The following is a 14,134-nucleotide window of genomic DNA, read 5'->3' as shown; positions in this document are numbered from 1 at the left end:
TGTTCAGCAACAGTTGTTTTAGGGCCTCCTCCTGTTTGCCAGGCACAGTGGTAAGTGGTAAGTGATGGGGATGCAACACAGGATAAGACAGTAGTGGGGTGCCTGGGTGGCTCAACTAGTTATGCATCCAACTCTTCGTTTTGGCTCAGGTCATGATCCCAGGGTCGTGGAATCAAGCCCTACAACGCGCTCCAGAGTCTACTGAGTCTGCTGTCCATCTACCTCTGCTCCTCCCCCTGCTCGCTCGCTCTCTCTCTCATGAATAAATAAAATCTTTTAAATAACAATAATAATAATAATAATAATAGTAATAAAAGAGTAAGACAGTAGCTTCTGAAGCAGAGCTTGGAGGTTAAGAGGAGTTAGAGCCTCTGCGACCGCCACTTCAATCATTGGGACTAGAGAACACTTGGGGCAGTGAGGTTGTAGTGATTCACTGAGAAGCAAAGAGGCTGTGAAGTATCAGGAAATCAAACTTTGAACTAGTGTGAAATGTCAAGGATGCTAGGAATCTGCAAAGTTCTTTATTTAGCTTGTGTGACTTGCCAGCAGCATATGTTTTGAGAACACACATGCATAACATACAGGTTCTTCCTTCAAGAAGCTTCCAGCCTAGTGGTAGTAACAGAATGGAGTAAGGAAAGTTGTGTTTTGATAAAATGAGAAAATCATTTAAAAAAATCATATCAAATGCTGCACAGACGTCCAGTCAGTAGGTCATAGGTGAGAGTAGCACTGGGCAGTTGAAATTTTCAACATTGTGTTAAAGGAACAAACCACAAAGAAGACAAATCGCTGCTTAAGGAAGTTGGCTAAAGCAACAGAACAGAATGGATAATGTTATAACGGTTTCCAAAGATAACCACCAGTGAAGTCAACAAAGGAGGCTTTGCTTTGCTTTGGGCTGTTAATTGTACAGGATTCCCGATTCAGGATTCGGGAAGGAAAGATCCATGACCCAAACAGAGCTTAGGAGAATAAGCAGCAAATGTAGCCTTGCCCTTGCTCTTTAATTAGGACTAACAAGGACAGATGCAGAGAGCTAGATTATTGGATCCCAAGGCAAAAGGGAGAGAAATTTTCTCTTTGTCCCACATTGGCTGCCATAAGATAAGAAAAGAACATTCCTTCTCACAGTAGCGGGGCGATGAACTTCAAGTCCCAGATCACAGTAAAGGCAGTGGGCCCGAGCCGGGAGAAAGTACAACGAAGACCAGAAGAGCATGTGTCTCTTTCTCCCCTTCCCCAGAGCCTCCGGTACATCTTAATCATTTACCTCCTGTTATTTTGGTGGAGGTGGACATTTCCAGGGACAACGGATTTCTCAGAGGAGAAAATCAAGATAAATTTGAGGTTCATGGTAAAATATGAGGAATACAGAAAATAGAGAAAAGAGATCAAGCCAAAAGCACAGGGATAAAAACAGGGGAGGCAAGAAAAAATGAGGTCCTTTGCAAAGCACTCCCGCCCCCTATGGCAACCACCACCTCAGAGGTCTTCCTTCTCAGGAGACCAGGACTATGTGGCAAAGTCATCTGCCTTCCTGGGAGCAAGCGCTGTTACCTCACAGAGAGACCAGTAGTTGACACAAGCCAATGCTGAGATTACATTTAAAATAGTTTAAAGCTGCCACCAGGACAGGAAGGTAAATGACAGAAGCATTTCAAGGGTTGGACTCTATTCTCTCTAGCATCTTTGTAGTCTGTTGAGGTGACGGGAGAGTCCAAGAAATAATGCCCTGCCCTGCCCTGGCCCTGGTCTCTGTGGTTCCCGGGGAGCCAAAGGGAACCCACTTAGGGAATGGTAGCCAGGGAAAGGACTTGCCTCCTCCCTGTGGAAACCACTCACCACTGGTTCTGGCCAACAAAGCACTTGGGCCACAACAACTCCTGGGCTAGTCCAGACTGTTTCTCCTGGGCTGCAGCAGCGTTGCAAAGGCTGTTAACGGGGCAGCCCGGGTGGCCCAGTGGTTTAGCGCCGCCTTCGGCCTAGGGCCTGGGCCTCGAGACCCGGGATCGAGTCCCACATCAGGCTCCCTGTGTTATGGGGCCTGTTTCTCCCTCTGCCTGTGTCTCTGCCTCTCTCTCTCTCTCTGTGTGTCTCATGAATAAATAAAATCTTTAAAAATATATAAAATAAAATAAATAAATACAAAGGCTGTTAACGCAGTGTGTTGTGCATGCAGATAAATTAATTCACCACCTTTCCTTTCTTAGAAACATGATTCCGGTAACAGAATTCCGGCAGTTCTCTGAGCAGCAGCCTGCCTTCCGCGTGCTGAAACCGTGGTGGGATGTGTTCACCGACTACCTCTCAGTGGCGATGCTGATGATCGGTGTGTTTGGATGTACGCTCCAGGTAGGTGCCTGGACTCGGTCGAATGAAGCCGGAGCAAGGTACTAAGCTGTCAGACCCTTTACGAAGAGCTGGCAGTGGGACTTTTAGCCACTGAGTTCTAGTTGCCCTTCTTGCCTTGCCTACGACGTTTACGGTCACAGCAGGGAGGCCAACACACTTATTCTACTGAACTCCCTGAGCCCAGACAGCAGGTGACTGTAGCCAAGTAACACTAACATCAGAGGGAATCCCTCGTCTTTCAAAGTTGGCTTTATAATAAAATATAGCATGTGACAGCCACAGTGTGATTTATATTGCCAAAAGGGAACCTTCTTTTCTTTACCTCTTATACTAACGTCTGATAGGATTTTCCGAAAGAACTAACATTTTGATGAGACATTATTTTACTCAATGATTGATTGATTGATTGATTGATTGATTTTAGAGAGAGAGATTGCACACCTATATGTGTACATGAGTGGGGGGAGGGGCAGAGGGAGAGGGAGAGAGGGAATCTCAAGCTGACTAGGGGCTGAGCATGGAATCCAAGAGAGGGCTCGGTCTAATGACCCTGAGATTGTGACCTGAGCCAAAATCGAGTCAGACGCTTAACTGAGCCACCTAATTGCCCCCCCACCCTGTTTATTCTGAATTACAATGTAACCCAATCAAAATTTATTCTATATAGATGCTATATATTCATATATTGAATCCAGATACTTTTCGCATACCTGCTATGTGCCAGGCACTATGCTTTGAGGATAGATAGATACAGATATAGATAGATATAGATATATATTTCATTACTTGGGTGAAACTAAATAAACCAGCAATCAAGTGTTATATTATGATAGAGATAAACCTAAGGCACTAAGGGCATGCAGAGGTGAATACTGGGCTTGGGGAACAAAGGAAAGGGGATGGTTGTATTACAATTTGGAGAACCAGGGTACCTTCAGCTCAGGTCATGATCCCAGGGTCCTAGGATCAAGCCCCACATCAGGCTCCCTGCTCAATAGGAAGTCTGCTTCTCCTTCTCCGTCTGTGCTTACTCTCACTCTCTCTCAAGTAAATTAATACAATCTTAAAAAAAAAAAAGACTTAGAGAACCAGCTATAGTCAGGGGGACAGAGCTAGGGGTGGCAAAAGTGCCAGAAAGGAGAAATAAAGTTCTAATGGCTGTGGGGAAGAACATGATATCTTTAGAAAACTGTCAGTAGGACTGGCAGTCATTGGGTATCATCAGTGTAGAATTGAAGCCATGCCTGTGAATGGACTCACCAAGGAGAATGTGACAGGTGAGATGATGTCAGGAGTACCACAGCATGAACAAAGGAAACAGGGGTGCCTTTGCAGGAGATTGAGAAGGGGCAGCCACACAGATAGGTGGAAACCAAGAGAGAGGAGGAGCTCAGAAGTCAAAGGCAGGGGTGATCAATGATGGCAGCCGTACAACTAACCCATGGACTAAGGAGAGAAAAGTAGCATGTTTAGCTCTTTCAGAAACATAGTTTGAGTGGTTGGAAAAGCAAATGGAAATTAAAGACTATGGGGTAGATGTGACTTTCAGGTAGATCAGCTGAGGGGAAGATAAACTTGGAAGAAAGGGGTGTCTGGGTGGCTCAGTTGGTTAAGCATCCAACTCTTGATTTTGCCTCAGGTCATAATCTCAGAGTCATGAGATCAAGCCCTGCATTGGGGTCTATGCTGAGCAAGGAGCCTGCCTAGGATTCTCTCTCCCACGTTAAGCAGGGCACACGATGAGATGAGCACTGATGTTATACTATATGTTGGCAAGTTGAATTTAAATAAAATAAAAATAAATAAAATTTAAAAAGAGGATTCTCTTTCTACCTCTGCCTCTGCCCTTCCCCCTCCTGACCACCCCCCTCTCTCCTTCTCTAAAAAAAAATAGCTGATTTCAATTATAGCTAACACATAGTGCTTCCTAACTGTCAGGTACTCTTCTGAATACTTCAGACATATTTTAACTCATTTCATCCTCATGGCAACTGTAAGATGTGGGACTATTATTATCCCCCATTTCCAGGGAGATAACAAAGGCACAGAGAGCTTAAGGAAACCTCCAGGGTGAATGGCAGAACACTTCCTGAGACCCAGGCAGTTTGGCCCCAAAATCTCTGCTCTTAATTTCTAACCCCATGCTGCTTTTTATCTGCAGACTGAAAACATTTTCCCTTCCTCCACCCCCAAAAAAGGATGCCAGCGAAGAGAGGAAGGACATACATCCATTAGCAAATAAAACAAATGGTTGTTGAAGAAACTACTGGGTCTCAGGTACTGTCCTAGGTGCTAAGAATCATCACTGCAGGAGGAAAGAGTCAAAGACAAATATCCCCGCCTTCTGGAGTTTAAATTCTGTGGGTAAGGCAACTAAGGAAAATCACTTCATGGAATTCCATATATTAGAAGGTAATAAGGACAATGGAAAAGAAAATAGAGCATATGAGGCTGGTCTCAGCAGGTGATGTTAGGAGTTTGCAGTTCTCAAATAGGAAGCCTTCATTGAGAAGGTGATTTTTGATGAAGGAATTGAAGGAAGTGTGGGAGCAGGCCACGCAGATGTCCGGGGAGGAGCCTCCCTGGCAGAGGGAACAGCAAAAGCAAGAGACGTGTGGACAGTGTTCACAGATTCCTTCCTCTTCTCCAGGAGAATTTGACATTTGACTTTCTCAACTTTCTAGCTCTGTTTCCCTGGAGACCTGATAAAAGTAGAATGTTAGCTATGTTACTAGGCAACACTGCTGATGGTATAAATGACTGCTGTTGGGTCAACTGCATCTGGCCTGGAAGAATGATAAATGCCTGGGAGGAAGCCACACTGCGGGACTTCCGTGATTGTGGTGACACCTATAATTGGACATGTCTCTTGACACAAGAAAAGTGTATCTATTGAGTTACAACAGATCTTAGTCTCTTTGAGCATAAGGCTTTTAAGCCAAGGTAAGTGTAGACTCCACCTCCAGTGGATTGCTTTTCCTGGTTTCTGAGATGATCTGGGGAGGAGGGGCTCGCAGAGAGCCAAGGTCCTGGGTGGGGTGTGGACCATAGACAGCCAGTGATGAAGGTTCCTCCTAAGGTAGAAAAAGGCTGATGCCACTTTGCTTGCAAGCTGTGACTTTAATCCGGGATCATTCTAAGTGATTCTGGTGCCAGATGAACGTTAGGATAATCATAAAATCTGGATGTTTATATGAATCTAGAAAGACTCTGGTGACGTTACAGGCCTGTGGTGGGGGGGGGGGGGGTCCCTGGCATGCTGGAGGTGGAGCCAGGAGGTCGATGAGCTAGAGCAGAATGAGTGAGGGGCAGGGTAGAAGAATAGGGCCTGAGAAGCAACAGCTGTGGATCACGTAGGGCCTGGAAGACTTTGAGCTTTGCTCTGAGTGGAACAGGACATGTTTGGGGGTTCAAGCAGAAGGTTGTCATTATCTGACTTGTGTTGCAACGAGACCACTTTAGTTGTTAAGAATACAGCGTAGGGGGCAAGGATGGAAGCAGGCGGATTCTTTAGAAGGCCGATGTAGTGATCCAGGCAAGGCCCAGATCAGATGGCTTGCTTGCACCAGGATAGAAGCTGTGGTTCTGGATCTATTTTGAAGGAAAAGCACCAAGATTGGCTGCAAGATTGAATGTGATATATGAGGGGGGAAAAAAGAAATCGTGACTATAAGATTTTTAGGCCTGAGCTACTGGAAAAAGTTTTTTTTGAGCATAACTAGATATCCAAGTAGACCTGTTAAGTCAGCAGTTGGATATAAGACCAAGGCGTTCAGGGTAGGTGAAGAAGGATGGTTAATCTTCATGAAGAAGGGGGCCATGGATCCAGGATGCAGGTGGCAGGATAACCCTCGATTTGGGAAAGAGAGAGCTCTTCCCCCAGATTGGGAATGACAGCTATAGATGCATTTTATTGGGGGGAGTGGGGGGAGAGGCACAGATAGATGAGAGTTTATGTCTTATGGCTTCTGTGAGGTAGAAAGTGACACATCTGTGGGGAGCGTGGGAGGGCAAGAGAGGTGGCAGGATGTGGCAACAAAGGAGGCATAGCGCAGGGTCCTCAAAGAGAAGGGCAAATATTTTAGAATGGCTGGTTTGAGAAGTAGAGAGGGAGGTGACATAGAGAGGAGGACGCTGCATCTGGTTTACTTTATCACCATGTCATGGCACCCAGCCCACCACAGGACCTGCTTATGGAGGGCGGGAATCATCTTTCTCATTCGCGTACCCGTGGCACGAGGAAACGCAGAAAAGAGAAACTGCACAGAGTGTCTGTAAGAACTAGTAGTTCACTTGGAACAAGATGAAAACAAGAGCATGAACCTATGAAAATGTCTATAATGAACATCATTTAAGAAATGTGCCCACAGTGAGTTCAGAAGGTACGAGTGAATGAGTTTAATAAGTTCAAGCATGAGTTGATCATCTCTTCTGTGCCATGGTCAGGATCATCTTCCTGGAGCACAGCCCTGTCATGCCTCTCTGCTGTGCACTAGCTCCTGGTGCTCCCCACAGAGCACTATTACTCTTCAGATAGTGACCTGACCTGGGTCCTTCACACATAGGCCTGTTTCATCCTCACGGCTTTTAAAAGAAGACAGACCTCAGGGCACGTGGGTGGCTCAGTCGGCTCGGCATCTGCCTTTTGGTTCAAGCTGTGATCCCCAGGTCCTGGAATGGAGCCCTGCAGCAGGCTTCCTGCTCAGCAGGGAATCGGCTTCTCTCTCTCCCTCCCTCTGCCCCTCCCCACTGCTCTTTGTCTGTCTCTCTGACACAAATAAAATCTTAAAAAGAAAAAAAGACCTCAGTTAACTAGAATACGGGGAGTATAGTCTGAGATGTCAAGGCTCTAAACAATGTGAAATGCCTCAAAGGAAGATTGCATCAGAATATGAAGGCTTCCAAGCTCAGAATTCATAGGGAGTAGACCATTTGATTCAACATCCCTAAGTATCTACGACATGTCAGGCATTGTGTGGGCTGCTAGACACTGAAAGAGGAATACAGTACAACCCCTGCCCTCAGATTGCTGATAGTCTAAAGACCATAGAAATCCATAAGCGGTACCATTCATGTGTAAGCACCTTAATCGCGGTAGACTTCGAGAGCATTGAATATGGTGTCATCTCAGCTGCTGGAAGTTAGGGACTTGAGATGAAAATTGAGCTAAGTCTCAATGAATGAATATACAGAACTAATATATATGTATTATATATATGTATATAGTATATAATATATTATATATATGGTTCAGTAGATATATATATGTAGTACATTCGTATGTTTTGTATATGTATGTTAAAGGAAAAAGCACAAACAGAAGACATAGTATGATCATTTCACAAAGCCCTCATCAATAGGTACCAGTGGCATTTTTAGGGGGCATCCTGCAATGGGTAGGTCATTCCCACACAGCAGAATTGGCCTATCCAGAGTAGTAATAACATTTCCATTGAGTAACCCTGATAAGGGAACCTATCCTAGAATCTCCATGTACTTTAGGTAGATTAGTCCCATTTTTTGGATGAGAATTTTCATCTAAAACGTAGGTAACTTGTCCCAAAGCCAAAAGGAATGCAATGGATGTTCAGATCTCAGCATGGGTCTTTCACCCTTGTGCACACTGCTTTGGAACAGTATGGAAGCATTAAAATTGCACAATCATATGGCCAAATATCAGCTTGTGAAACAGGATCTCAAGTATAAAAATAAGTGCAAAATGACTGAAAGGGAAAATAGTTAGAAAAAGAGTGAATTCCTGAATTACATCTTAGATTTTCTAAAAGATTATTCACTATACATCTGCCATAAAAAAAAACTTTCAACCTATAATAAACAGTAAAGAAACAAGAAATAAAATATGGTATAAATTAATTAGGAGAGTAAAAACATCCCATATATCCATATCACAAATGAAAGTAATGTTCCTTAGAGGGAGAATTTGAGCTCTTATTTTAGTTCTTTTTTTAAAGATTTTATTTATTCATGAGAGATACAGAGAGGCAGAGACATAGGCAGAGGGAAAAGTAGGTTCCCTTGGGGAGCCTGATGTGGGACTCAATCCCAGGACCCCAGGATCACAACCTGAGCCAGAGGCAGACACTCAACCACCAAGCCATCCAGGTGCCCTCTTATTTTAGTTCTGATATAATCCTCTGAAATGGATTAATGATTAATAATTTCATAAACAAAAGCTTCTCTGTGAAGCTAAATTGCTTTCCCAATTCCAAGGCAATAGTTTAAGTACATAATCATTGAAATCACATCATAAAATAGGTTTTTATGCCTTTGGTTTCCTTTTGTAAAATGAAAATGTGATCATTATTTCTGGTCTTATTTATAAAACAAGTTACTCTTATGGTTCAAAAATATGACAAAGCAAAATCTACATAAGGAAGGGTTACAAGAGCATTCAGTGGTAATAAAATAGTAGTCCAATGACTTTTTGACTCTTTGCAAAATGGCTTTTTCCAATGACAAATAAAAGTCGATCATTTATTCCGAAAATATTGTATTCAGGGGTGCCTGGGTGGTTCAGTCAGTTGAGCGTCTGGCTCTTGGTTTCATCTCAGGTCTTGATCTCCAGGTTGGTCGTGGGATCAAGCCCCACTCAGTTCTGAGCTCAGCATGGAATCTGCTTGGGATTCTCTCTCCCTCTCCCTCCCTGCCTCTCCATTGTGTGCGCGCGTGCGCGCACACACACACACTCTCTCTCTCTCTCTCTCTCTCTCTCTAAAATAAGTAGAATCTGTAAAAAATATATTGTGTTCACATAGGTTTAACACCATACATTTTGAAAATCCTGGGGAAAGGAGGAAGTCATTACCTATTGACCCATTGTTCTCAGTGTTCACTTTTTTGCTCTGATGTAAAAAGATTACAGTAAACATGCTGGTCTTACTCTTCTGACAAATATTTGCCCATTTCCAAGCAAGTAGCTATTTTCAAGGCTGCCGTGCAATAAGATCATGTATAAAAAGCATTCCTTAGATTACATCAGTCCACATGAGAAGCAAATGCGAAGTCCTTATAAACCAGGAGACTCTACGTGTCCTATTCCTGTACAGTCATACAGCCTTAAGGACCAGTAGTGTAAACACCCAACTTTGTGCTATAAACAACACTATTCAAAACTCAACACACTCAATAAAATGGAACAAATCCTGAAAGGTCAACACATTGCTTCCTGGAAAAATAAGATTGCTTTAGATCTCTGCTCAGCGACTCCAGGTTATCTTATTATGACCAAATCCCAAACAGCCCACAGGCAGGCTGTTACCAAATATAGAGTTAGTAGTTAGAAACCAGAAACAGGAACTGGAAGAAACAAGCCCCCTGGAAGTCCAAGGGGACTGCTTTGTGACTGTTACACAAGAAAGACATTTCCTGCTTTCTGAATTAGGAAAGAAAAGAAAGCCAAGAGAATAATTTCAATGACTTGAAAGCACCTAAAAAAAAAAAAAAAAAAAAAATCCTTAGGGACTTGACCCAATCACCAAGGATCAGTCTGGCCAGCAGGGTCACACTGGAGAGGAGTTTGGTACACCTGAGCTTGGTGGTCAGAGTCGGTCCCCCACCTTGATTTGGGGTACACGCTGAAGGTAACTTTTGCTTCTCTGAGTTAGAGCCATTGGTGTCGGCTCCACGGCAGATACAAATGAAGAGGCTCCAAGGCAGTTCGCTGTAAAGTGCAGGTGATAAAAATTAGAGACTCTCAAAGGATTCCAAAGAAGTTCTTTTTTTTTTTTTTAAGATTTTATTTATTTATTCATGAGAGACACTGAGAGAAAGAGGCAGAAACACAGGCAGAGGGAGAAGCAGGCCCCATGCAGGGAGCCCGACGGGGGACTTGATCCCGGGTCTCCAGGATCACACCCTGAGCCCAAGGCAGGCGCTAAACCACTGAGCCACCCAGGGATCCCCGAGAAGTTCATTTTTGATAATGTGCCCAGAATTCTGGCTTTTGTCTCCTTCCCCTACCCTCTGTCGCATACTGTCTGGATTTCTAGCAGATCTTTTTCTTTTGTCAAATTTGAATTTAGAGATAGAGACTCAGAAATTCTTACTTAGATTAATTAGCCTATTTTTTAAGTGTATTTTTATTTATTTAATCATTTATGAAAGTCACAGAGAGAGAGAGAGAGAGAGAGAGAGAGAGAGGCAGAGGGAGAAGCAGGCTCTTTGCACCGGGAGCCCGATGTGGGATTCGATCCCGGGTCTCCAGGATCGCGCCCTGGGCCAAAGGCAGGCGCTAAACCGCTGCGCCACCCAGGGATCCCTAGCCTATTGTTTTAGGTGAAACTCCGAATTCTGATGAAAGAGCAGATGACCCTAGTGAGTAGACTTAAAATGAAGCCTTCATCTAAGATATGTTTTATAAAGTTTCTATGTACCCTCATGTCACCAGTCTACTTTGGGCCTTTGAGGAGTATAAAACAGAAATCATCTGATGATTAAAATAATTTTCAAGAGCAACTTTTCCCATTTCCATAGGATGGTGGTTGATGCCGTAAGGGTAACACTTTCCAAGTCCCCGTTGCGTCTAACTAAAATATGCCTCAGTTAGGACTTTCTTGTTATCATGGTTTACTCAGATTGATACTTTTGATCTTCCCTAGAACTTTACTCTTGTCATCTATCACCTTGACAATTTAATGTACCATGAATTCTTGGCCATGAGAATAATGTATAAGTGCCTTTCATCCTCATCCTCTTAGGTTTAAATGAGTGTGAATCTAAATGCTTTTCTTAAATCATCTGGTGCCATCCAATGCCAGTTAGTAAATGAGGAACATTTCCTTTTATCTCACCATTATGGATTGTTATGATCATGTTACCTATTGATTGTTTAATAACATATCTTTTCCCAAAAATAACACAGCACTGAGAGACTGTGTGTGTGTGTGTGTGTGTGTGTGTGTGTGTGTGTGTGTGTTCCTATAAGAAGCAAATGAGATATACCATATATTTAGTCTCTCTTGTTGATCCTGCGGTATAAGTCACCAAGACCTGTGCTTAAAGGTCTCTGTCAAATAGGTTTGCTCTGATATGGAGGGCATGATCTTGTGTTTCTAATCACTGCCCTGCACTGGAGACCCTTTCCAGTCCTCTAATCTTATCAGCCAAACAGACACACTAATCCTCCTCTGCCCCCACTTGGTTCCTCTTAAAGTCCCCTCCTTCCCATTTCACTGAGGACACTGACAACATATGGGTCCTCTTATCCACACAGGGGCCCTGAGATAAAGATTCAGCTAATACTGGGACTACATTTTAATTGTACGTTTAGTAGGTTTCTAGGTTTTATCTGGAGTCTTCTGTTTAATATAAAAGGTGCTACTCCTTCTCCCTCTACAATACTGTCTTCCTTTTAAACTCTTGCATTTTTGTTATGTTTATTTTATAATTTCTATTGTTTTGGAACATCTAGCCTTTGTATAGTTTAAAAAAATTAACCCAGTATTGTTTTGTGCTCACTTTTAAAAATACATAATAAAACACTCTCAACTAGAAGATTCATACCAATTAGAACTGGTAAACACAGGAACTTCACAGAAAACTTTAAAATGTCTAGTAAATGATGTATAGGACCATTTGAATTAATGGAAAGGTATATGTTCTTAGCACAGAATACGAAGAGACCCAGCCCCCACAAATTATTTTATGAATTAAAAGCAATATTAATAAAATTCCAATCTGAGTTTTCAAGAAATTTGATAAACTCATACCAAAATGTATATGACAAGTGCTCACTTGTGGTGGTGGGGAATAGAATGCATAAAGGGATAAAAGGAAAGAAAGAGATGGAGGGGGCAGAAGAGAGAGGAAGGAGGAAGGAAGGGGTATTGCAGGAATGATAATATATTATGCACTGAGGAATATGGATAATTCAACTTTATGCCCTTGAGGTTAACCTCTCCCTACCACACTCACACGCACACATACATACCCCCCCCACTATATGAACTGATTTATTCAAATATTCTTTATAGAATATATATCAAGTGCTCCGTTTCAATCTCATCCTTTTTTTCAGTCGTAAACTTCCAAACCTCCGTGCAAATATTTCTGTTGTATTCCGCAAGCTGGCAATTTCTTTCTTTCTTTTTTTTACAAGATAGAAATTTCACAAGCAGAATCATTAGCTGTAAGATTTCTCATCCTTTTGTTTCAGAAACAAAAATTTAGCTGGAAGAATAACTTCTAGGTGATATAAACTCCATAAGGCCATACCTCATATCAGATTTATCCTATACACCCAGGATCAAGAGTAGTATCGGGCAGGTGTAGGTGTAAGTGTTCAGCAGCATTTGTTCTGTGGAATGAAGAGGTGAGTGAGCAAGGAAGAGTAGATGAGGCCATTTTTGCCATGTGCTAAGTAAGGAACAGTGAGCTTCTAACAGCTAGGGAAAAGGGCCAAAACCTTTGAATCACAGAGAGAATATATCCATTTGTGAGTATCTCTCACACCATAACTTAAGAGACTGCGGCCAGTACAAGAGAGAGAAATCCACAACCCCTGTCTGTGGCCTGGTGGGAGGTATGCTGAGCCTATAGGTGAGAAGATTGGCTGGGATGTGAGAGTAGAGAGCAGATACTTGAAAGGCTGCCATGTGGAAAGTTGAAATGACTTAAACTTAGTTCACATGTCCCAGAACATCAAATAGAACCGAAAACACGAGTTTTAGGAAAGAAGATTTTGGGTCAGTATAAACCCAGACTCTCAAAAAGCCAAGAACTTTCAGAAAATGTCATGTGAAGTAGTGAGTTTTCTCTCCTCAGAGATCCCCTTCTAGAAGTGAATGGCTCAGGAATCCATGTGTCATACAAACAATGTTCCTTTGTTCTCCATGTGTAATAAATAGTCTAAGCAGTGAGGTCAGAGTGATAAAAAAAAAACAAGTCCCTGATAAAAAAAAATAAACAATTTAAAATATAACATTCAGTATAAGTGCTTTGTGAAAAGTAAAGCCATGTAAGGCGAGAGAGTGACAAGTGTCCTACTCTAAGTAGGGTGGTCAAGGAAGTTCTCTCTGAAAAGGTGACATTTGAATAGAATTAAAGGAACTGATAGAGGAAGGGATGTGGGTATCTAGAGGCAGAGAATGCCAGCAAAGAAAACCCAAGAGGATAGGGTGCCAGGTCCAAAGAGAGCACAAGGAGTGTGGCCCCTTGCAGTTTTCCTTGTTTACATCCTCTTCGTCAGGCTTGACATTAGTACTAACCTAAATTGAGCATCACCACTAGTGCCCTGGAGCACGATGCTCCCACAAATATCAGAGGTCTTAGATTTAAGCTTTCAGATTTAAGTCTGACTCATGAGAGTTAAGACAAAGAATTTAATTCTGTAGGGTTCAGAACCTAGGACCATATGAACTGCTAAAGCAATTAGCGTGACCCTTTGTTGACACTTGAGCCAGAGTGTGTTGCAGAAAATGTCAAGAGCGTGTCTCATTGCTCCCACAAGTACTGACGTTACTAAGAGGCAGGATGCACGTCTGATTCATCTTTGTGCCCACCTGCATGTCTTAGACTTAACACGCACTCAAGAAATACGTTGAGTGGATGCATTAATATGCTTCAGCAGCTCTAAGAATTCAGTGTCTGTCTTAATAAAAAACTTATATGAACATGCACCTTAAAACTGAATCATAAATTGAGGGAGGAAAGCTTTGTGTGGGTAACTGATGAGCTAATAAAAATGAGATCTTCCCCCAAAAGTAGAAAAGGCAGCCAATGGCAAATAATCTTCCTTTATTAGTGTCAGAGATTAAAC

General features: G+C 42.6%; 1 protein-coding gene across 2 annotated transcripts in view; it reads left to right on the top strand.

The window, feature by feature from the left end:
• Positions 1-14,134, top strand: part of LRRC8C (leucine rich repeat containing 8 VRAC subunit C) — a 79,614-nt gene that overhangs the window by 44,960 nt on the left and 20,520 nt on the right. For both annotated transcript variants that reach the window (XM_041749764.1, XM_041749765.1), the window contains exon 2: positions 2,217-2,358. In XM_041749764.1, the coding sequence (XP_041605698.1) occupies positions 2,221-2,358 (138 nt within the window). In that variant the 5' untranslated portion in view covers positions 2,217-2,220. The remainder of the gene's footprint in view (positions 1-2,216; positions 2,359-14,134) is intronic.

Source organism: Vulpes lagopus, chromosome 3, assembly GCF_018345385.1.
Source record: "Vulpes lagopus strain Blue_001 chromosome 3, ASM1834538v1, whole genome shotgun sequence".
NCBI classification, from domain to species: Eukaryota; Metazoa; Chordata; class Mammalia; order Carnivora; family Canidae; genus Vulpes; species Vulpes lagopus.
The sequence above is the reverse complement of the archived record's forward strand: the minus strand, read 5'-3'. Positions and strand labels throughout refer to the sequence as shown.